The 25,587-nt window shown below is 39.9% G+C and overlaps 1 protein-coding gene across 3 annotated transcripts in view; it reads left to right on the forward strand.

Annotated features, from left to right (window-relative positions):
* The window catches only part of RARB (retinoic acid receptor beta), a 769,542-nt gene that overhangs the window by 623,364 nt on the left and 120,591 nt on the right, over positions 1-25,587 (forward strand). For all 3 annotated transcript variants that reach the window (XM_016940587.4, XM_001164404.7, XM_009445031.5), the window contains one exon: positions 9,559-9,707. In XM_016940587.4, the coding sequence (XP_016796076.2) occupies positions 9,559-9,707 (149 nt within the window). The remainder of the gene's footprint in view (positions 1-9,558; positions 9,708-25,587) is intronic.

Here is a 25,587-nt window from a genome sequence, read left to right on the forward strand (position 1 = left end):
GAAAAAGAGGGTTTTGGCTAAATTCTAGTGTAATCAATCATACTTGAACTTCCTTAGACCTTAGACGAGTGGCAAGGTATGTGACAAAGCATAATTTCATTGTTGTCCTCCAAGTATTTCCCTTTTGCTTTTCTGTCTGGCTGGTACTAATGTGGTTTTCAAACAGATATATAGTACATAAGCAAAGAATGTGTGTGGATATCTGAAATGAATGTGAATGTGTGTATCTGAAATGATATACATGTTAATGCTCCTGTTTTAATCTACTCTGTGTGCAGGAAATTCGATCAGATAAAATAATGTCATTTATTAGTGTGATAGTTCCTTTTGTAAATATTATGGGAATCCCGATAGAAGATAGAAGTGAAATATGGAACTGAGTCAGTTGATGTTGAGAAAAACTCTTCAGGGGACCTCAATATTGCAAAGCAATTAGCTTCGTCTACACATGACTCCCGAGACCTGTTCTAGCATTTGTTCACTTAATACAGTTTCATTTCTGATGCCTCCACGTTCAGATCATTAATAAGCAGTTAGATGTGTCGGCCTGTTAAGTGACTGTAAGAAAGGATTTATTTGAACACTGGCATAAGCTATCTTAGTATGTCCTAGAAAATAGTGATAGAAAACATGTTTAAAATGTCGTGCAAAACAACCTATGAGATATTTTTGAATATATTCCTTGTGGTGAGAACACATATTATAAAAATGAAATGTTGGTGTTGAACGTGTCATGGTACCTTATGAAAATATGACAGCACTTCCCGTGGTAAAAGCCAGTCCCAGGAATAACTTCTATTGCTGGCCGTAAGCCCAGACAGGTGTAGCTACAACACAGAGTGATTAGTGGGTCCTGAGCCTTACTCTCTTTCTAAGGCCCAAACTATCTTGTCAAATTTAACCATATCTTGAATGGAATCAGTGTTTGGAAAGCTATACCCGTGAGTTAAAAGCAAGAGAATTACAAAGTTCTGCAGTTCTCAAATTTGAGTAAGTAGGCCTGACCAGACCAAACCCTGTGACCTTCCCAGACTAGGAAACAAATCAGGGAGATGGAAAATGAGAATTTAAAAAGCTGAGGGGTTTGGTGAGATAATAGTAAACATATTAAGTCATTTACATCTCATTTATAAAGTCTGAAAGGATTGTTGTGTTTTAAATTTCCTAATTCTAAGGTGCTCAGTTCTCCCTCTCCTCATGGTATGGGGGAAGGAGTAAATGAACTAATGTCTATTAAGCACTTTGCATGGTCCCTAACACAGTAGGCGCTCAGTAAATAGTAATTACTATTAGTTCAGGCTCTTCTGGTACAACTTTGAACACACTGCCAACTAAAAGCCACTGCCAAAGTTCTGTGAGAGTGAACGAAGACTTCTGGTTTATGGTAAGCATAAACACACACAGCCTGAAGATCTTAATGCATTAAGTACTTAACAAGGTGGAGTATTTAGTAAGGACCTGTGCAAAGGGCAAGTTGACAGAGTTCTGATGCTAAATTAACTCAGCAAAATGGGATTACAGGAAGGTTAGGACAATAACAAGACATTTTTTATGTTAGGGTGTCTCAGACATCAATGTGCGTAAAAATGATCAAGGGGTCTTGTTAGGATGCCTATTCTGATTCTGCATTTCTGGGGTGGGGCCAAGATTCTGCCTTTTTTTTTTTTTTTTTTTTTTTTTGAGACAGAGTTTCGCTCTTGCTGTGCAGGCTGGGGTGCAATGGCACGATCTCGGCTCACTGCAACCTCCGCCTCCCGGGTTCAAGCGATTCTCCTGCCTCAGCCTCCCGAGTAGCTGGGATTACAGGCATGCATCATCACACCCAACTAATTTTGTATTTTTAGTAGAGATGGGGTTTCTCCATGTTGGTCAGGCTGGTCTTGAACTCCTGATCTCAGGTGATCTTCCCGCCTTGGATTAAGTGCTGGGATTACAGGCATGAGCCACTGTGCCTGGCCAAGATTCTGCATTTTAACAAGTTTCCAGGTGATGCTGATGCTGCTTGTCCAGGACCACACTTTGCTGAGCAAGGCTTTATTAAAGACTCAAAACCAAATTCTTTCCCCCAGCCCTTCCTTTTATCTCCTGCCTATGTTCAGCACCTGTTTCATATGTGGTCAGAATAGCAGAGTTTCTCACAACCCAGCTCCAGCCCTCGGCCAGGATCCCTGGTGACCCCGGCAAACACACACTTCTTTAGGGTCACGGGCAGGTTACTGAGTCAAGACTGCCAAAGCCCAACAATGATATTTTCCTTCACTCCCCATCGTCCTCCCTCTCTAGCCACCCCAAACCTGGGACTAATCTTGGAGCTGCTTAATAATAACAAAGCCAGCAGCAGAGTAAGGCAAGATTTCAAAGCAGAGTTTTTCTTGTTTGGCAATTACCTAATTTCAGGATGCGATTCACAGATTTGCAAAACCCATGTGTGTGGAAACCGTTTCTCCTGAAAGATGATTAAAAGCAGATCCTCTCCTGAAAAGGCGACATAAAAATTAAGTGAGTGACAGTATGGAGTCTTCCCGTGCCCCAAATGTTTGGATGCATGTGAATTACATTTTCATAAAATGTCTACACACGAGTTCATACACGCATGCGCACACGCAAATAGCGGAGAATCTGGTTCTAATTACTTGTACTTTAGTTGAACTTTGGCGTTTCCTTTGACTCTCTCCCTAATGTATGTGAGCTGTAGGCTTTGCAGTCCTGCAGTGAATCCACAGAAAAAGGGAGAAAAAAATCCAGAGAGGCTCTCTTTGGTGCCAACACAAACGAAGTCCAAACGAACATTTTGACCAAATGCAACTTTGCTCTTCTTCCTTAATGGGCTGAAATTACTCCCTTCCACTGGGATTCGGAGCTCTGGGCTCAAAATTCCCCTGGGGCCATGCAGGAAATGTCTTTTGCTTTATAACTCCTTTTTCTTTTAAAGCTCAGCTGCCCAGAGAGTGCATTAAAATACTGTCTTAATCATAGAAGGTTCTAGTAAAAAAGGCTAGGCTTTCCTAATGCGTGATGCCTGCCTGCCTGTAATCAGGCCCAACCTAAAATCCTGAAATCTGTCAACATGGTTTTAGCCAGCCGTAAATTAGCTCTCACAAAGAAAAAAAAGAAAGAAGTATACTGAGCTCTCTTAAAAATGTTATCTGCTACTTAATCTAACCTTTAGAAAAATGCCAAGCATGTAAGGAATTGTGAAGGGAGCTATTGTCGAAGACTTTCTGTGTGTTTAAATGACACTCAGGTGTGTTGTAACAACAAGGACATTTATACTGTGTTTTCTCAGGTGAGTTAAATTCGTAAGTGCCAAGTCCTCTTAACAGGCAGCAATGTTAATTTCTTTTCTTTTGGGAATGAATCGACCCAAGAGCTGTGGCAGTGTTTAAGAAAGCTTCGTCAGTGGGAACTCGGGAATTCTGCTTTTGTACCATCCCAGTCGGTGGAGATTTTGTTTAGCTTTGTTTTTGTTTTGTCTGCAAACAACCTCTGAGTTTGAAGTCCTTTTAGAGGACTGTTTCTCAAAATGCAATCCGGAGACCTGTGCCCGTCCGCAAGGAGAGAAGTTCAGACATTGAGGGCAAGTGTTTCGAAACTTTTGGAGCAATTTGACAGGGTAATTTTATGTCCATTAAATCTAATTTTTTTTAAAGAGTTGGAGCTCGTGCTTTGGACGTCGTTGTTTTTCCTTAACTCCTATTTCCTGGAGATTCATTTGTATTGAATTTGATCAATCCATGAGGGATTGGGGGAAAGACTAAGAAATGGTGCTTCACCATTGATAGTCTGAAAAACACGAATTTAAAGCAAATGTCCTTCTCCCTAACCTCAAGAATTCCCCTGCTGCAGGCCACACTTTGAGGAACATTGATTTAAAAGCAAATGAGTCCCATGACTAATTTATTGTACAAGGAAGGGGATTCTAGCTTTGTTTTCCTTAGTGATAGTTATCTGTATGTTGTGGGGGTGGAGATGTCTAAAATAGGGGCTAGCAGCTTCCGAGGACAATGCTGCAGATTTGGTTCATTCTCCTCTTCCCTGAGGCTCACTGTCTCCACTCAAGTGTGCAGTTCGGAGCAGCCCTCTCAGCATCACTGGTGCTGACTGTGCTCTGGGCGGGGACCCACAGAGCCAAGCATCCATCTCACCCGAGTAGCAGAAGTTCCTCTGACTTGCCCATTCCCTGACGAAGCAGGGCAGCCCATCTGGTTAGCAGTTTGGATGCCACATTGGAGGCTGCTGCTTGTTGGGCATTCAATCAGCAAACAGAACTGAGTAAGTCCATAAGTAGGCAAGGAAATAAATAAAAGCAGGAGACAAAAAGCAGATCCGAATTATTCCTCAAAGACTGCTTCTCCAAACTGAAATCACATCAGGATGGCTGCAGTGTAGTTGTTTTATTGAATGACACAAGCCTCTTTTCCCCCTGGGAAGTCTAAAAACTGCTTTTTTGGCCTGCCTGAGATCGCTGAATGAGCTAATACAGAACACATTGTCTGCTGAGCCGGCAGAGTTTTCAAGCAAAAATTTTATCATTCCATAGACTGATTGTGCTTGCCTGCAATAAGGAACAAAATGTTTGAGGCCTCTCAAGGGCATTTGATGAATCTAACTCTAATTTAAAGGGACTAATAGATTATTGATTTAAGCAGGATGACAGTGAACAGATCAATGGCTGAGCACTCTGTATCTACCTTAAATACCAAAAATGACTGGTAAAAGGAAAGCCATGGGCTGTCCCCCTGCTTATTTCCCACTGACTTTCTTGGAGGGGGTGGAGGAAGGCAAAAAAAGAAAAGGAACTCTGATAAACTTTGCCAAAGTACGTTTTTGCTACCTTACCAAAAAGGCAAGAGATTGCATTAAAGTACAAATCTTTTATATTGATGCCATATCCTGGTTGTAATTCTAGAATTTGTCTTGGCATGTTCGCCTGAGGCTAGCTTTGGTGATCTGACAGACTATACCACTGATTTTTTTTTTTTTTTTTTTTTGCCTTGCATTGTTCTCAGTGTTATAGGCCACATAGAGGAAATAAAAGACCACTGACCATCAATTCTGAGGGTGATATTTGAATGTATATATATATAGAGAGAGAGAGTCAAATACTTAATTTTTTACTACCAGTGGGAAAATTTTTCCCAAGATGATTTTTTTTGGGGATCGTACATAACGTTTTTCCCTTTCTGTTTTTGTGGCATTTGTAGCATTCAAATTATGTTCATTTATGGCATTTGCAGGATTCAAATTATAAAAACAGTAGAAAGAACCAATTTATCATTTAAAAACATAGCCCAGTCACTTCCTCTTGGAAGGCTCCCTTGATTTCTCCTGGGATAAATAAGGCCTATAGTTCACTCTGACATTATATTAGTGGTTCCCAAACTACTTCAGTTTGGATTCGCCTGGGAATACTTTTTATTATTTTTATTTTTTGTTTTGTTTTTCTGTTTTAAATCTTACAGTCAGCCAAAAGGGATTTTTTTTTTAAATGGCAATTCCTAGCTCCATTCTCAGACATTCTGGCATAATAGATCTGGGATACAACTTGGTCATTAGGACGTTAAAAAGCTCCCCAGCTGGTTCTAGTGTGCAGCCAAGTTTGGAACCCACTGTATTATCATTGTTGGTTTATTCTCTATTAGGCCAAATTTGTCAAGGATAAGGGATTATGTACTATCATTGCCCATAGCGTATAACACAATGCCTGGCATGTTATGTCACTCAGCCAAACAAATGATTGAACACATGAACAGTCTGAGAATCTATTGTACTCATATGAGAAAGTTCCTAGAATTATTGGTGAAATCACCACAACCTAAATAAAAGGCCAGGGCTCTCACTATTGATTACTTACAATAGAACATTTTCATTCATGGCAACTGTTCAGGAAAAGCCTTCTGGATTCATTCATTTGTTATAAATGACTCTTATCCATAGGAAAAGATCCAATCTTTGTAAAATGTTTTGGGATCTTTAATGTCCAGTAGACTTCCCGTTTTTTGTGTGCTTTGCCCCAAGTTTCTTGGGTATTAAATTATGCACAATTTTGTTTCCTTTCTTTGGGAAGATGAAATGCTGGACTCCCTTCAATGCATGTGTTTGAAGTGGCATATTTATGGAAATTACTACCCACTTTTGAAATTCAGGGCATAGCTCTGACAGCTGATCCCAGCCCTACCAGAATTCTATTTACAACTTTCCTAGACAGGCCAGATTAGCTGTTCTACACGAACGAGTAGGACCTTAAAACACACCGCTCCCCACCTTCCTTCTGTGAAGAACTCAATGCGAGATTGATCATAGTGGTGATGACATGACTCTGTCAGTTGTTGAAGCACATGGATGGAAGTAGAAGCACACAAATCAAACCACTCCAAAAGGTTTGAGAGGCATCTGGGGAAGGGGTCACTTACGTTGATATCAGGGAGTGTAAATCTACACAACCTTTCTAGAAGTCAGTTTATCAACATGCATTAAAAACAAAATATTTTTAAAATAACAACCTTTGAACTGATAATTACACTTCAGTAATGTATTTGAAGGAAATAAAGATGTGGTGAGATTAGCTACAAAGTTGTTCATCACAATGGAATGTTTTCTGTGAAAAATATTTATCGACAAGGAAATAAATTGATGACATCATAGGTTAAACAAAGTCCTCAGCAGTGTCAGTATAATTCCACCTTAGTAGACAAACCCAAAACATTTATGTGCATAGAAAAAAATTCTGGAAGGTCGTACACAGTGAATTTCTCTGAGTGAAAAGATTGTGGGTGATTCTGTGTGTATTTTTCCTTAGATTTTTAATAGACAGTGATACATTGTTTTTTAATTTTAACAAGCAGTGTTTTCTTGTTAATTCGCTTTCAGTGAAGCTGATTAGTTCCGTGTGAAGAATGCTTTTGCATCTACTGCTTGATAGCTGATAAGCTTTAGTGACATCTCAGATACCAGCCCTTCTATAAAACAGTTGCTACCACTGTGCCAACTTATTCAAAGTAAGGGCTTCCTATCTGCCAGAAATAATGTACTCAAGATTGATATCTTCATCCCAGATACCTTGGTTCTAACCAGTAAAGACTATAATAGATTTATCTACTAGGACCTGTACTACTCAAATGAATTCATTCCAAGATTCTTCTGAATTATGAAAATACTATAATTATAGTTGATTCTGTTCCAAAGGGCTAATTAATTACTTTTTTAAGGAAGCAAAGGAGTATAAGAGCTATTTGGTTTCTAATTTTATCATTTAACAACTTAGAGGGACTCTTAGTGCTCAAAATGTGGAAGAAAGGGGAAAAGGAAAAAGTTCATGTGCTAATTCAACAGATATTTATTGATTATCTGCCATGTGCCAGGACCTCTACTAGTCCTGGAACACAGATGTATACAGTGCAGGTGAGTTTCTTTCCCTTATGAAACTCAATATTTACAGTATGGGGGATGGCAGATGTAGAATATAAAATTATATACAAACATCTAAAATTTGAACACTGGTTAGGGTTTTATGGAAATAAAATAGTGAGACAGTGTGACCAGGAATGGAGAGGGGCATTTTAATGAGAGAAATCATCTCTGGGAAGGTAACATTTGCTTTGTGATCTAAGAAATGAAAAACAACCAGATGTCTGAAGGTCTGAGAATATCTAGAAAGGACAAATAGTTATCACAATAGCCTCAGTTGGTATGAGAGCTTGGCCTATTCGGAAGACAGAATAGATGCCAATTATATAGAGCTCAATAAATTAGGGGACTCACTGAAGGAAATGATGCTGCTAAAAGGCCGTGTGATGAAAAGTCTTGTAGAACATACTAAGGAGTTTGACTTTGATCTAATTGGTGACTATTGGAGGGCTTTAGATAGGCAAGTGAAACAGATGGATTTTAACATTTGAACAACTATCTTGACTGCTTGTTTGAAGAATAGACACTAGGTAGGGAGAAGGGGCATGAAGTGACCAATGAAGAAGCTATTGCAGCAGTTGTGAGAGGCGATGGTGGATTACTAGCATGGTGTGGTAGCAGGATAGTGATGTGGGGATGGATTAACAATAAGTTTAGTGGGTAGAGTCGACCTGACTTGCTAAAAGCTTGCCTGCAGGATAATCCAGTCAGGAGAATATCTACTCTGGGAGATTATAAGCAGTAGGGCAACTGGAAACTTTATATTCTGGGAAATACACTGTGTATTAAAAAGCAATTTGGAGACTAGAAGATTCTGGAACATTATTTAACCACTTTTAATTCCCCTTCCTGATTTCCATCTTATTTTATGAGCATATTTACCTGTGATAGAAGTACAGCCAGTTCTTGCTTTGATTCTGAGTACAATCCTGGAGAATTAGGGGTAGGAGAACACCCCGTTCTTATATTTTGTGAACTCCCATTTCCCATGGAATTTGGGTGGTTAGATAACAGGATGGAGGATTATTATTTTTTTAATCTAGAATAAAGAGTAACATGACTTAAAAGTGAATCGCACCACTCTGTGTCATCATTAGTTTTAACCTACTGCTTCTCAAATATTAATTGTACATTTAGTCATCTGAGGATTTCATCAAAATGCAGATTCAGATTCCACAGGCCTGAGCTGGGACCTGATACTATTTTTCTAATAAGATCTTAAGTGATGCTGATGCATGTTGGCCCAAGGAGCCTTCTTTGAGTAGCAAGGATCTTACCCATATTGTTATTAATGAAGATCACTTATGGCTGCATCATGCTAAAGACCCTCCCAGTACACTTGTTGAATGAATAATTTGGGCATTTTCTTCATTTGTCCAAAGGAAAATTTTAAAATTTTTATTTATTTATTTATTTATTTTTTTGAGACGGAGTCTTGCTCTGTTGCCCAGGCTGGAGTTCAGTCGCACGATTTCAGCTCACTGCAACCTCTGCCTCCTGGGTTCAAGCGATTCTCCTGCCTCAGCCTCCTGAGTAGCTGGGATTACAGGCGCACACCACCACACCTTGCTAATTTTTGTATTTTTAGTAGAGATGGGGTTTCACCATGCTGGCCAGGCTGGTCTCAAACTCCTGACCTCAGGTGATCCGCCTGCCTCAGCCTCCCAAAGTGCTAGGATTACAGGTGTGAGCTACAAAGAAAATTTACTTTTGGTTAAGTGAGCAACAAGGTCAAGTCGTTTGAGATTCTACATGAATCAGAAGCTACTGGGGTTTGTAGTATGATTATCTGAATTTGTGTCTTGGCTCTACCACTGCTCTGCTGGTCTTAGTTAGACAAGTCACTTCCTTCCTTTGAGTTTCTGTTTCTGTTGTGGGTAAAATTGTGATAAAAACCATGGCCCTCACAGTTCTGTGTGAGCTGTGGACTGCAAGTGAGAGATGTATGAGACTGCTTTGTAAACCGTAGAGTACCACATCAATGTCAGCGTCACCACTGCTGGGCCTACAATGACAGCTGTCTTTATGAGCCCATTCTTGCTAGTGTTATTGCTGAATTTGGGGCAGAAGCATATGAATTCACTGTTGAAAAGAGTAATGAACTAAAATACACTTTCTCTTCTTTCTCCCTCTACGCCATCTCTATTATAGCAATTGAAACACAGAGCACCAGCTCTGAGGAACTCGTCCCAAGCCCCCCATCTCCACTCCCTCCCCCTCGAGTGTACAAGCCCTGCTTCGTCTGCCAGGACAAATCATCAGGGTACCACTATGGGGTCAGCGCCTGTGAGGGATGTAAGGTGAGTATTCACACTTCTGTGCCTGATGAACTCTCATTCGCCATGTACTTTATGGAGGTGACCTACCCAGTTCCAAAAATGGGCTGGATGTGTAACATCACCTCCCATAAGTGTGGCGAATTCAGTTATATTCAGTGGTTTTTATTACTTCCTTATATATCTTTGGTTTAAAATTCAGAAACTTCTGCAAATGACTGATTAGGGTCAAAGGTTCTAAGGCCCTTAAAATACCCCCACATAATAATTCCTTTTAGATAATAAGAACTGGCTAGGCCAGGTGTGATGGCTCACGCCTGTAATCCCAGCACTTTGGGAGGCCAAGGTGCGCAATCACTTGAGGTTAGGAGTTTGAGGCCCGCCTGACCAACATGGCAAAACCTCATCTCTACTAAAAATACAAAAATTAGCCAGGCGTGAGTGGCTGGTACATCTAGTCCCAGCTACTCAGGAGGCTGAGACACGAGAATCACTTGAAACTGGGAAGCAGAGGTTGCAGCCAGCCAAGATCACACCACTGCACTCCAACCTGGACAACAGCGATACTTTGTCTCAAAAACCAAACAAACAAAAAACAAAGAACTGGTTGGAAGAATCTTGAAAAGCATCATTCTTTTTCTCTTTAGAACATGCCGTCTGGTGTCTGTAGTTTTATTTTATTTTTGAATATGACTGACAGTCCACTGAATCAACTTGCAGGGAATTCAAGGTTGAAACTGGGATTTGTCTGCTGGCTGTTTTCCTCAGCTCTGTGGCCTTTGAATTACAGTTTGATTTTCAGCCTGTAGGGACTTGCTACTGTATGTGTGTCATAAATTCAGGGGAGCTGGATTTAAAATTCCTGCCTATGGAATACTGGAGGCTGAACATGTGTCAGAGAGTAGTATATGGCTGCTTTGAATCAAGCAAGACAATTGTTTTCAAGTCCAACAGTCTTAATTGAGTGAAAGAGCTTCTTCTTTTTTTTCAGGAAAGAAAAGAAACATGACTTCAAAGGCAAATACAACTAACTCATCCATAAAAAATTTCTCAAAGGAACTATGGCTGTCTTGAACTAGCCCTTCCCTAGATATATAACTTCTTTAAGTCCTCTCTGGATGGTTGTTTAGATCTGTTGTTTATACATCTAAATTGCATGATTCATTTGTAATTGTTAACATGTTGCAATAATGTTACAGGTACTCCATGGCATTTTATATTTGGCTTAGCAGAGTTAGCACTTAACTGTATATATTGGTCAGGCACTGTTGTATAACAAACCATCCTAAAACTAAATGGCTTAAGACAACAATTCTTTATTTAGCCTGCAATTCTGTGGGTCAGCAGTTTCAGCCAAACTCATCTGCATGGTTCATCTGGACTTGGCTAGGCTCCACCATGTATCTCTGGGCAGTTGTAGGTTAGCTAGTTGGCTCTGCTTCTAGGGGTGCTGACTGTGGGCTGGGGAGACTCAGCTCTCCTCCATGTGATCCCTCATTCCCATCAGGCTGGCCCTGGCTTGTTCGCAGAGGCAGGGTTCCAGAAGACAGAACAAAAGCACATAAGGTCTCCAGAGGCTTAGGCTAAGAAGCATCTCATTACTACTTCTGCCACACTATTGGCCAAAGCAAGTTGTAAGATCAGCCTAGACTCAGTAGGTAGGAACATCAACTCAACTTTTGTTCTTCTTTTAAATAAAATAAAACTAATCTGTCAACTTGAAAAAGCTTTTTTGTAGAGATGGGGGTCTCACGTATGTTGCCCAGGCTGACCTCGAATTCCTGGGCTCAAGTGATCCTCCCACCTTGGCCTCCCAAAGTGCTGGGAATACAGGTGTGAGCCACCGCACCCAGCCCCACTCAATTTCTTAATGGGCAGAGCTTCAAAGTAATAAGTGATATAGATATGGAGGGGCCGGGGGAATGGGTGTCATTTTTGTAATTAGACCACTGTACTGCATGTCTGATTGCCTATGAACACAAAGTGGTTGGGGACCCTAGCTCCACTGCCCGGCATGTCATACATAGTCTGGCATATAGTGGGTGCTTAAAGATTGAACAAATGTGGCCAGGTGCAGTGGCTCACACCTGTAATCCCAGCACTTTGGGAGGTCAAGGCAGGCAGATCACGAAGTCAAGAGATCGAGACCATTCTGGCCAAAATGGTGAAACCCCATCTCTACTAAAAGTACAAAAATTAGCTGGGTGTGGTGGCGCTTGCCTGTAGTCCCAGCTACTTGGGAGGCTGAGGCAGGAGAATTGCTTGAACCCGGGAGGCAGAGGTTGCAGTAAGCTGAGATCGCGCCACTGGACTCCAGCCTGACGACAGAGTGAGACTCTGTCTCAAAAAAAAAAAAGATTGTACAAATGCGTAAATGTCACTCAGCCCCTCAAAGTAATTTTGTGAGTTTTTCCCTTCTTTTCAAATCATTTAAATAAACATATGTATTATGGTTTATGAATATAATAAGGCCAGTTTTGGGAAATTCATTAAAGGCTTAGGAACATCTCTCTGCCTCTGGAATTGTGCTATTTTATGGCAATTCTCTTTTCTCCAGTAGATTCTGACATGGTAGTCAGGAAAGTTATATGGGCAACCAGTTGGCAGCTGACTAAAAAGGAAGACATTTGTTCATTCAATTATTGCTTTATTATTAGTAACCCCTAGCTGAACCTACTTAAATTTATCCTGAGATTTGGAAAGGTTTCAGTGGAATAGCTAGTTCAATTTGTCCACTTGTTGTGCAATATATAAATAAATGATTTTCTAATGTTTATTTGAAAAGTAAATGAAAAGATACTTCTTTATTTCTGAAAAATGTTAAGTCATCTCATGTCCAGAAATCTGAGTGAGGTATGCTGTAACTCAGCGTACCTGCTCTCATCATTATCCAACGTGTCTCTGTGGCACATACTAGGAGCTGCATATGAAGCTGTTTCACGATCTGTATAGCACAAACTGCTTTAATCAGCTCATAGTCAGTGAGTTCTCTGACCTTAGTTTGGGATTCTGACTCTTTTTTAGGAAAAACCCCAATAAAAACAAAACCCATACCGGCACAAACAACTTTGATAAGCTCAGTTAAGTGATACAGAGTCATATTATGGTGTATCTTTTTAACAGAGCTATAAACCCAATAAGGTCAGGTGAGTTCGGCAGCCAGTTGAATTTGATAATTTTTATATTGTGGGTGGATTGCTCTTCTCCCTGGTCATTGGGAAAGACTTGGTCTACATTTAAGCTTGCTGGGAAAATACAGTGACAAAATTCACAGAACTGAGAAACATGAGGAGGTAATGGTAAAATGTAACAGCCAAAGAAAAAGAAATATAACTTTAAAAAAATTAAATATAATTTGATTGTCATTTTAAAAAATTATCAATACAGTATAGAATTTATTGTATAAAAATAGAAAATTAAAACAACCATGATTCTACCCTGGGAGGGAACCCCTGTAAAACTCAGCTTTTCTATAAGTATATGCATATTGTTATTGTTTCAGAAAAATGGAATTTTGTGTTGTATACTGGTTTTAACTTAATCTTTAATAATATTTTATGACCCAAATTTAAGCAACTGCATAGCTTTTATGGTTATACAATTAATATAGTAGTTTATGGTTATGTCATAATTTATTTAACTGATTAAGGTGCTTACAGTTTTTTTTCGATTATAAATAACACTTTAAATTATGGCCTTTAAGTATATCTCTGAAAATTTCCTTAGGATAAAATTTTCCTTAGGATAAATCAGTATAAGTGGAATTTTTAGATCACTGGCTTTGTATATTTTTAAGGCTTTCGAATCAGATTGCCAGAATACCCCCTAGAAAAGATTATTGTCTAGTAGTCTGTAAAAAGTAAATCCTTTCGGAAAGTATCTATTAGGAATCTCTCCCTTGTGATATAATAAGGTAATGAATCCAGAAGCAACTTTTCTTCTTGAATTCTGCCTGTATTTAATTTGATATTTACTATGGGCCCTGTGTGTGGTATCATTTTAGGATACCAGCAGATGCACCATAGGCCCCTTGTTGACCAGTAGAAACTGGCCCAACCATTGGCTGGAAATCAAAGTTTACTACTGTAAGCTGAGAACCTCTGCTCTAAAGTAGGACTCCCAAACAGAGCCTGGTATATCTTCAAGAAGTAATGCCTACGGTGGCTTCTGCCTGTCATAACCAGGATGACCTAATTGACTATTATTTGGGGAAGAGAACTTTCCGTCCTCCTAGGGACTGGGTGACAGTCTCAGCCTCTGCTGCAGCCATATGATGGTGGTCAGAATTTAACAAATGGGTGTGGTCCATCTCTGGGAATGAATGGTCAGCGGCTGCTGTATTGACACAGCATTACCATGGCAGCATAACCACTAGACACACTGTAGGGATCCCCTGTTTAGTGGGTTTCCAGCTGAGCGATGGCAGTTTTTGTGTAGGGCACAGAGTACACAAAAGGAATGTGCAGTGTGGTTAGCCAAGAATGTTTAACAGTATAAAATAATAAAGCAATATTAAAAAAATAATAGGACAAAATAAAATAATGTCTTTGGAAAACAGTCTTATTGCTCATAGCTAAAATTTAATGCAAAATTTTGGCCTTAATCATATTTTACATTTCAACTTTTGTAGCTTTTGAGGAATGTGAAGTCTAGAGTGAGAATGCTGGGATTTGAATTCTAGCTAGACTACTTATAAGCTTGGTGCAACTCTTTCTTTTCTCATCTGGAAAAATGGGGGTGATATTACCTACCTCATGGTATTGTTGTGAGGATTAAATGTTTTTACTATGTATAAAGCATATAGAATAGTACCTAGCACATAGTAAGTGATAAGTACTAAGTGGCACATACATGCTTAGTTATTGTTTTGTTTTGTTTTGTTTTTGTTGAGACGGAGTTTCACTCTTGTTGCCCAGGCTGGAGTGCAGTGGCGCGATCTAGGCTCACTGCAACCTCTGCCTCCCGGGTTCAAGCAATTCTCCTGCCTCAGCCTCCCGAGTAGCTGGGATTACAGGCTTTACAAGCATGTGCCACCACACCCAGCTAATTTTGTATTTTTAGTAGAGACGGGGTTACTCCATGTTGGTCAGGCTGGTCTCAAACTTCCAACCTCAGGTGATTCGCCCACCTAGGCTTCCCAAAATGCTGGGATTACAGGCGTGAGCCACCGCTCCCAGCCTATCGTTTGTTTTATCATTAAGTTATTATAATGACTTTTGCACACAGTGATGTAACATCAATTATAATCTTAGTACTCTTGTTGTAGTGTTCTTTCTGCAGTTCTCCATTCTTTTCTACCAAAATAACACTGCCTCTTTCCTTCAAGGCTCACATTAAGACCCTACTACTCCATGGAGCCTCCCTGGATTACCCTAGTACAGAGGTTGCCAAATTGCTTCTGCAAAGAGCCAGATAGTAAATATTTTAGGCTTTGAGGGCCATGTGGTCTTTGCTGCCATTGTTCAACTCTGTCACTGTAGCATGAAAGGTGCTGTAGATAATATGTACAAAAATGGGAATGGCTATGTTTCAATAAAACTTTGTTTACAAAAGCAGTGGACCAGATTTGGCCCTTGATGATGTTATTCTTCTTACAACTTCTAAAACTCAGAAGCTGGTGTCCCAAAGCTCTCATGCCAAAGGTGGCAAGCCCGCTGGTTTTGCTGGGCTATGGGCCTGGGTCTGCTGCTCCACTTCCACACTGCTAAAAGAAGTTCATGTCCACCTGCCCAGGGCTCTGTGGCTTAGAAGCTTTAAGCCATGTCTGGTCATTCCTCCACCCTTCCCTTCACACTCAAGTCCCACTTTCCCATCATCCAAAGTCAGAGAAATTAGAAATATCCAGGTAATTGAGCTATGTCCAGAAATACCTGGTATCACACCTTGGAGAGGTTTCTGGAACATATTCTATGCTGTTGTATCAGTTAGCTTCCTCTGCTTAACAAATAACTCAAATGCTTAATGTCTTAAAACAATAGACATTTATTATTCATTATAATTCTGGACAGGTCTTCTTGTCTTGGCTGACTTGGCTTGGGCCAGGTGGTCTAGGATGGTCTCACTCACATGTCTGGGGCCTTGGCAGGATGACCAGATCTTCTCCCCCTGTTGTTGCTCACCATTAGCCTAGCCTAGCCTTCTTCACATGGTGGATGGGTTCCCATCAGTAAGAGAAGACAATCACTATGCTCAAACACTTCTCACCCTCTGCTTGTATCACATTTGCTAATATCCCCTTGGCCAAACAAATTACATGACTAAGCTTGGATTCTATGGATGAAGAAATAAACTTCACCTCCTAAGGGGAGAAGTGACAAAGTCACCTTGCAAAAGGGAGAGCCTACCAGAACTTGCATTTGGTTACATACCGTCTTCTACTATTCCCTAGTTTGATGGGCAAGTCTCTTCTGACAACCTTATTCACCAATCATTCATCCTTAAGCATATGTTTGTTGAACACCTACTAAGTTTCAGGCCCTATGCCGGGTGCTAGAGATACAACAGTGAACATGACAAAGTTCCTCATGGAATTTAGTGTCTCACACAAGGGACAGATGATAATTCAAATTTGGAAAACAATAAACAGAATGGTCTAATAAAGAATAATTTAGGGGTGTTCTATTTCACAGGGGTCAAGGGGGCCTGATGTGATGGGGGTCAGTTGGGATCTCATGGCTGAGGAGGAACCAGCGGTGTGAGTCATAGAGAGAAAGCATTTTAGGTCAGAAACCAAACACTTGGATTCTCGGAGCATTTCTACTTCTTCTGGCTATGTCCATTGACTTCTCTGGGCCTTAGCCTATCTGTAAAATGAAAGCAAATCCACAAGTTTGAACCCAGTCCCATGCCAAATACAGACATAAAAGCATTGAACCTAATAATGGCACTGATTTCTTGTTAGCGCTGGCTTACGTGGAGTAAGAGGTCTCCGGTGTTTGTACGTCCAAGTGTGGAGTAGAGGGAAGAAGAAAACTACCCTTGTTGGGTGCCTTCTGTACACTAGGCATTTGGGCTTTTTTTTTTTTTTTTTTTTTTAACCCATAGCGCTTTTATTTCTCACAACAGCTCTGCAAGGTAGGCTCCGTGACCCACATTTTATAGATGAGGTAACAGAGGGTCCGAGTAGTTAAGGAACGTGGCCAAGGACACACAGCTAGCCTTTGCTAGAGCTGGGATTCAAATCCTTTTCCTGTTAAAAAAAAAAAACACCCCACTGCTTCAGCCACACTTAGACAGAAGGTCTGAAGCAGTGGTGTGTTATGGTCTAGAGTGGGGGTTTCATAGGCCACCAAATTTAAAACTAACAGATAGGGGCATATTTTTAAAAAACATATTGTCTTGATCATTTCATAAAAGAAATGACATCTCTGCGACAAAAAATTAAAAAAGGAAGCGCTTACAAGGCAGTCAGTCTTTCCCAAGAAGGGACAGTTAGCAGGCAGAACCCACACATGGGCATGTTCCCAGATGCAGCTTTGTCCTTGTTCTCTACATTTTGCCTTTGATGGGTGGAAACTTCCTATCCCTAAGCCAACCTTTGGGGGCCGCAATCCAGCCTGTCCTGCAGAAGGCCCCAGGGCGAGGCCTGGCACAGCCGTGATGGCGTGTCTTCTCCACAAGGGCGCAGAGGAAATGCTTGCTGAAGGTCACATTGGTAGCCTTCTATTTAAAGCAGTCTTTTAAGAGTTTAAACTCCACTAGCCCCCTCAGTCCCTCAGGGCTAATTTTGTCCATTTTTCTCATCTGCCTTTGTTTTGCTAGCCTCTGAAGAGAGGGAGGCCCTCATCTCCATGACAGCGTTCGGCTGCTGGGCTGGGTTTTCCTGGCAGACAGCAAGCAGAATGTTCAGTCACAAAAAGTTTTGCAATCAGGAAGATGGATGTCTGCACTTAATTTTAGAACTTCTATTAAATACTTTAAATGAGCTTAATGATTTTATTTGACCAAGGCCATTTAAAACCACATTGTTGTTTTTAATTGGAGTGGATAAACATGAACATGATGCTCTCTTTGGAGAATATTTTTAGCTTTCCTCACTCTGATAGTTGCTTCTGTTTTAGGGGTTTGCTGCAGTATTGATCCCAAAGAACAAAATAACATACCCAAGACAATAACAAAAACAGGACACTCTGTGTACCACATGTGATAGCTGAATGAATTATGAAACCTGCCATAAACTTCATTACTATATTGGATCACACAGAGTAGTTTCCCTCATAGACCCAAAAAGCGGCCCTCTGTTCCCTGTTGCTATAATCTGCCAACCATGGAGGATTTACATGTTTCCTCATTCATTCATCAGACATTTATTAAGTGCCTTCCATGAGACAGGCTCCAGGATATAGAAATGAAAGTTTTGTGTGTATTTTTTCCAATGCTGAATCCCATTGCCTAAAAAATACAGAGAACCAGGCCTGTCCAATAATAGGGATGTAACTGGCTCAAGTCCAGCTGCTGGCTGCTTGGAGGCAGAAAACATGAGAAGCTAGGTGTGGTAAAAGGATTTAAATTCTGGCCTTTGGGGAATGACCAGGCTCAAGTCTTTGAAAGACCATTCCAAACTTTAGGCTGTGGAGAGGGGCTTAAAAAGGGGAACGTGGAGGAGGGGTGGGAGCATGTGGAAGTGGTGCTGGGTGCAAGGTCTGCGTGTTCTGTTCCGGAGGCCGTGTTGAGTCACGGTCCACCTGAAGCACAGCGTGCCATCATTTCAGCAATGCCCGGGTTGTAGGCTAACCCTTTTGAGGTAATCTCTGCAATTTCACAGCTGGGTCTCCATACCTGGTTTGTTTAAAAATTAGCTCCTGGAACTTCTAAGTAAGTGCCTAATTAGATAAGCTAGTAGTACAAGAGAGTGTCTGGTAGGAAGGGAGGGAAACAAAAAGTTTTTAAGTACGTTTTAATGCTGAGAGCAAGAAAAGGAAAAAAAAAAGTTTTAAAATGCAATTTTAAAGCTAAGCTCCTCGATTACAAGTAAATGGTAAATATTCATTGGATGGATGAATGAATGAGCAAGGAAACAGTGTGGCATGTGCTGTGACAATTGTAGCTAAGGGGTTGATGGGCACGGAGAAGGAGTCTCGGATCCCTCTGACACATTCATGGAATGCTTTTATAGAAGATGTGATTTTATAGATGTGTAAGCATTTTCCAGTTGAGGAAGGGGAGAGGAGTGTTCCAGGCAAAAGTTGAAGATGGGGCTGGAAGGCAAGAGGACTCAGAATAAAATTGCCTATGTAGAGTTACGTGGAAAAATGGAAATCTATCCATTCTGTTAACATTTATTTTGCATAACCCTATATAAACAACTAGGGATCCATAGGATATTAAAGACACTCAAAAGGACTCATTAAATACCATTTCCTCAGAGAAGCCTTCCTTTGGAACCCCCAGGTTAGGTCCCCCTCTTTTACATTTGCTGTTGTTCACCTTTGTAGCACTTAACACAATTGAAATCAAGTCATTATTACCAAGTCATTAGTTTAATGTCAGCTATAAACTCCAGGAGGGCTGGGCAGGTCTCTCTTGTCACAGCCTTATTACTAGGGCTTTGCATAGTGCTAGGGAGGCGGCACGTAGTAGGACGTTAATGCATATATGCTTTTATCATCAGTTATATCTAATTATACAGTAATTAGTGTAGTTATAAATAACACGTAATAAGATATAATTGTATAATAATGCAAATAGTATATTAATTTCATACATTTTATCTAATTATATAATGAATTGCATCTAATTACATAGGGCTTTGGGATGATACATTCATGTAAACATTCATGGAATTATATATAAACAGGACAAGGTCTTTGGTGACCAAAGTCTAGCTCATTTCTTAGTAATTTCTGCCTTCTACCTCAGTTAACCTTCATTGCAAAACGTATGTCCTCTCTGATACTATCTTTAGGCAAACTCTTAAGAACTAGTGCCTGGAATGATATACTGAAGTGGAAGAGTACTGAGGGCTGTTAGTGCTTTAAGAAAAATCTCAGCTTAGAGAATCTACCTCCAGATCGAGGAACCTCAAGACAGCTGAAATGACAATCTACCTTTTCCTAGTAATAATTCCTACGGAAGGAGAAAACACTTTTCTTCTTCTAACAAATTGAGAACTGATTTTGGATTGAAAAAGCAGAAAAATCTGTCTTTTTTTTTTTTTTCCTTCTGGTGTATGGATAAACAGGAAGTTGGGGGCGGGGGGAGTGAATTCTGAATTAGCCCACAACTCTGTGTGTTTTTTTTTTTTCCCTTGAGTTGGCGTGGTAAAAATAGTTGATTTCATTTGGTGGTTTTAAGAGGCTTATAAATTTTTTAATGGTTAAACGTTCGGGAATGCTTGTGTAAATGCTTACTTTGCTTGTTTGAAAATATCTAGAACACTTTCATTTGCTGTTTTTGTTATAACAAACTAAAGGTCTGCTATTATTGCAATTATCCTCTCTGTTTCTCCACCTTTTACTAGAAAAGTTAAGAGAGCTTTCCATATTTCCTTCTCTTGGGTGGACGCCTGTAAAGAGGTGATATGAAATGAAATTGTCTGGAAAGGCTTTCCTTCTTCATCAGCCCCCTCTACCTTCTCATTGTCAGGGCAGGGCTCAGAGCCCTTGGTCTTCCCACTCTCTACAGTTGCCTCTCTCCCCACCCGCGTACCTATGTAAAACCATGGAAATAATAAAACTGTCTTATATCTTATATTCCTATAGCTTTAGTGTTTCTAATGCATTTTCATGTATGAAATTAAATTAAGCCAGGCTTAGCTGAAGTAAAAGTAAACCCCACAAGGTACAATGTTTGCTACAGGATTTTTTTCTCACATCAGCTCTTGACTGGCAGCCTTCTCTCCTCCACACAGTGATTAGGACTCCTGCCAGTGCTGCAGCTTGTCATCCTCTTAGGTTCTTAGCATCATCTTATTCTAGCTACTGGAATGAAAAGAGAGCATGGGGGAGGCAGTACACCTGCTTCTTAAAAGCCCTGGCCAAGAATGGCATACCTCATTGGCTAGAATGGGACACGTGACCAAAACCAACTGCAAAGTCAACTCAGAGATGTAGTCTAGCCATGTGCTCAGGTACAGACCTACTTTTAGGGAAAGAAATTATGGATTTGGTGAAGAGCTAAGTTTCTACCATAGGTTTTTTTTTATTTGATCCTCATCATATTTAGAGAAGTAGGTGGAATCGATTGTTTCCCCCTCCATTTCACAGATGAGGAAACTAAGAATTTATGAGAGCAGATTCTACCATCTGTGGTTTTGATTTATAATCTGATTCTGTTACTGAAATGGTTACTGTGAGAACCTCCTTAAATACATTTCTGTAAGGTTCCCTGAAATTTATCAAACTATCTTTTCAAGGCCTCTGATTCTAAACATCCCCATATTCCTAGTTCATTCAGCTTTGACATTTTGAGAAACTGGGAAAGCCTTACCCAATAGAGGTAGACCTTTATCAGGGGTTAGATTCCAGTGTCATCACACAAGGCAAAGATTACACGTAGACAAAATTACCCCAGAAAATCCCTTTGAAAAGCACACTGCTGGAGACTGACATATGTCTCTCATTAGGACCTACAAAGCCAGTTCTTGCCATAGCTCTGGAAACAGATCACTCCGTGGAACACCAGATGAAACAGTTGTTTTCTGTTCTCTTGTTGTATCAAATATGTGTCCTTAAGCACAACAGTCATACCAGCACAACACAATGCTTATGTCATGAAAACCACACATCCCTCTCATTGTCTTCTTGTCACTATCTCCTACCATAATAATTTCTTTGGGATTAGAATTTCTCTTGTGCCTTTTAGGAACTATGTCTTTTTGTTGTTGTTGTTGTTATTGAGTATTTTTCCACTTCAGAAAGGAAGATTAAATGTGTCATATGGATAAGCAACACCAGAAGGGAAAATTTTGTTCTATGGACCCTAGAACTCATCCCTGAAAAAAAAAAAAATAGAGGGGAATAAAACTCTGTGTGCATCTCTGCCTGTACAAAGCTAGCATTGTCTGGGGTGAAGGGGAAAAGCTGGGGTTCTGGCAGGCCGGCCCCATTAGAGCCTTGTTTCTTGTTCCATATTGAAAAGATGACATTCCTTTGCTAGCAGCGTCCTGCCTGGATTTCTGGCACCAGTTCTGTGGCTAGCACTATTGCCTGGGGCATTTTTGTTGGGGTTGGTTTTGTTTTATTTCAAAAGCAGCAAAATTCAGGCTTTATAAATGTTCAAGGTAGAACTGTTTTTATAAAGCTTGTCACCAAACTTGTCAGTACAGTCAAGGTGGCCCGTCTGCCAGGGTGTCTGCTTCCTTTTCACTGGTGTCAAGATGTATGAGAAGGCATATATATAGTGAATTTCACTTCTTAACTTGTTCTCAAGTGTTTCTGAGGCAGCCCTTGTGTTTTCACATGGGCTTCTCCTCCCTCTCAGGACTTCATGTAATGTTTCATTTATAACAGAGATTGGTGGATTTGCAAAGTAAATATTTCAATAAGAAAAAAGCAAGATCTTCGGTGACCCTCTCGGTTCTGCTTCTATGGAGGTATTTTCTATGTCTGGCCGGAAAAAAAAAAAAAAAAAAAAAAAAACCTTTATGTTGGCTGCAACTCTGAACTGGAGCGTGTAAAATGTACTTCTCAGGTTCTGTGAGCCTTAAAATAATGAGCAGTAGAAAACTCTGAGGTAGGTCAGCGATGGGGAGAATACCATAGTTTTATAAAGGATTTTCATGGTTAAACAAATTTGGAGAAACTAGAATGACCAAGCAATGTTAATTCTCCACTGTGCTTTTGAATCTGAAAATAGCAGCAATTCTAAGTACACAACACCACCATTCATACAGCCCTGGAAAGTCCCCCACATCAGGAAAATTATCCTTATTAGTCAAACCCAGTAGGGATCATCTGACTATTCCTCAGGGAAATGAGAATTTTTGTTTGGATCTTACTTCTCTGTATTGTACTCAAATTGTACATGAGCTATGCTACTTCTGGGGACTTTGCGATTATGGTCATGTTTTCAATAAGAAATACTTCTGAAAGCTGCTGCTCTAATTTATATGTGTCATTCCTCATTAACATAAATAAATTCAGAATAATAGCATGAGATGGTGGTATTTTTTTTTATTTTTCAGTTTCCAGAGTCATCCTGCTCTGTTAGGTGTTCCTTCAGCTGGCTGGGACCCTAAGCCAGTTTACAGTCCCAATACTTGCTAAGATATTGTTTGATGACATTTATTCTGTTTGGCTCTACAGTTTGTCAATCTCATGATTTCATCAAAAACGTTATGCTGAAATGCTTGAATATCTTTTAGTATGTTTGTTGTGTTGAGCTGTGATAAAAAGTATGAAAGTTTTCATTCCAATACCAAAATGTAGAAAGAGGGTATCAGAAATTAAGTGATTCTGCTAATTCTTGTTATTTCACTAAAATGAAATTAAATGTATAATTTCTAATTCAATTGTATTTTGCTCTTAAATTATCATTTTCTGCTTTAAGAATTAGGTGGAAAGTATGCCCTACTTAAATGCATGTTTGGTGCTAATTCTTGCCTGTTGACCAAAAATTTGAGTCTCATGTTGTGTACAGTATACATACAGATATCATTTTTTTCTCTAAGTATTTGTGGCAGGTAAGATCTGTGCAAAATTATGAATTACATTACAAATCGTAAATGGGTCTTACTGTCCTCACTGAATATATTTGGTTTTAAACCCAAATTCTTAATGCAGGCACTTCTGTTGCTATGCTCACGTGTATGATGTTTGCTGTTAGAGAGTTCACAGGATTGATGTCCCAGACTTGGTGGTTTAAGATACCTAAAAGAGTATTTTTGAATTATTGAGTCTACATCAGGTATTCCTTTGTTATATGATTATTTTTATCTGTCTTATTTCTTATGAGCTCTGGGCCTCAGGAAGAATATTCCTGTTCTCCACTACGTACACTATCAGAAATATGAGCATTGGATGAGGGACGGTAATAGTGACCTCCAAGGAACTAAATGTTTACCTGTATTATATCAGGGTGGATAAGCTATTATCCAAATAACAAAGGGGGGGGGGGATCCCCTGCAAAAAATCACTGTAGATAAGTTATGTTGAAGTATATTACTATTAAGTAATTAGTATTTTAGTAACTTATTTTAAATAATAAAGCTGACATTCCTATAAGAATATATAAAACAGAATTTATATAGGAAAGAAAAAATAACAGATAAATTTTTGGGCTTGATATTTTGTGACACTTCCTTCTTTTTCTTCAAGCCATCTGGGGAGCACAGTCAATGGATGTGGGTAAATGTTTGTTTCTGAATCCTTGCTGGAACCCAAGTCACCTCTCCTCTCATGGAAGTCCTCTGCCATATCCACGTTGACCAATAACATTCTAAAGTAGGCTTCAAGATCAGTCTCCTTGGCTCTGCAGTGCTATTACTCCTGCAGGAAATGCATCTGGCATTTGTTCCTCTCACAGTAACATCCTTTCTTCCATTCACAATTGAGGCCCTAACTCTTCCCATTTTAGTTATGGTAAGGCCAGGTTATGCTGCAGGAACAAACTCAAAATTACAATGGCTTCAAATAGTAGTTGTGTATTTGTCACTCACACCATGTGTCCATTTTGGATAGATAGTTCTACTCCATGTTACCTTCACTCAAGGACCAAGACTGATGGAGTCACCTCCATTTAGAAAATCACTGGCCCTTGAATTAAGGGGAAGAACAATGGAGAATTGCCCACTTGCACTGGTATCTTTCTACTGAATCTCAAACACATCATTTCCACTCACAACTCATTGACTAAAGCAATTCTCTTGGCCTCACCTAATCCAAATGGAGTAGATGAAAATGCAAACATACCATGTGTCTAGAAGAAGGAGAATGGGCAGTTGCCAATGTTTACTCCTTTCTTCTGTCCAAGAATTACAATGATTTTTTGTTTTCCCATAACCATGTGGTTCTCAGTGTACTTGTCTTGCACAGCTGCATTTATATGCACTGGATAAAGGGTCCCCTCCCCAGCAATATCAAACTCTTTGGGGCCCTTAATAAGAGGTTTATGTAAAACCTTTTGAGTAGAGATACTCTTATTTGGCTGTGCCTTCTATTTTTACACTCCATTCTCTGCAGACACTTTTTGCAAGTTTCTTAAGAATAGTTTATAGGGTAGATTTAGGAAAAACAATTGTGTGGCACCCCAAATTGCCTCCCTCCAAACTGAATATGATCATAACATATCTTTCATTTTATCTTTCTTCAGTCTCCCCTGCCTTTCTGGGACCTCCCCAAGCAGTTAAAGGGCACCTGCTATCCTTGTCTTTATGTGAGAGACCCAGTCGTGGGCCTACAACTGTCCCATTCTGTATAATCACCATTTTTTCCACTGTGGCTTGTTGAGTCTTCCCTGGAGTAGAAGTGCTGGCAGCCATCCTGAGGTTGCAAGTTTCCTGTAGTGGAACTTTCATTGTGGTACTGATTACTATTTGAAACTCTTTCATGAATAGTTTACTTAGTCACTGTTTTTCTCTCCCACTAGTGTGTAAGTGCTATGAGAATAGGAACTTTGTAAGTCTCGTTCACTTCTGTATTCTCAGCACCCACAACAAATCTTGGCATGATGTAGGCACTCAATAAATGTTTGTTGAATGACTCAATAATAAATAGTATGTAGAAGAGGTGGGAGAAAACACAGAATTAGAGCACATTTGTACTAGATCCAAGTTATCACAGGACAATAGCTATGGGGCAAATGGAGGAGATGTTTAGGATACTGTTGGCCAAGTATGTCCTAACAGATTAGAAAGGAAGAATGAAAATGTCAATAGGCATCCTTTATTCATTTCATTTTTATTTCTAGGAAAGTAAATGCTCGTCTGAGCATTCAGAGGTATGCAGAGGTGCCTGCCCCATCTGTC

Source organism: Pan troglodytes, chromosome 2 (genome assembly GCF_028858775.2).
Source record: "Pan troglodytes isolate AG18354 chromosome 2, NHGRI_mPanTro3-v2.0_pri, whole genome shotgun sequence".
Classification (NCBI taxonomy): domain Eukaryota; kingdom Metazoa; phylum Chordata; class Mammalia; order Primates; family Hominidae; genus Pan; species Pan troglodytes.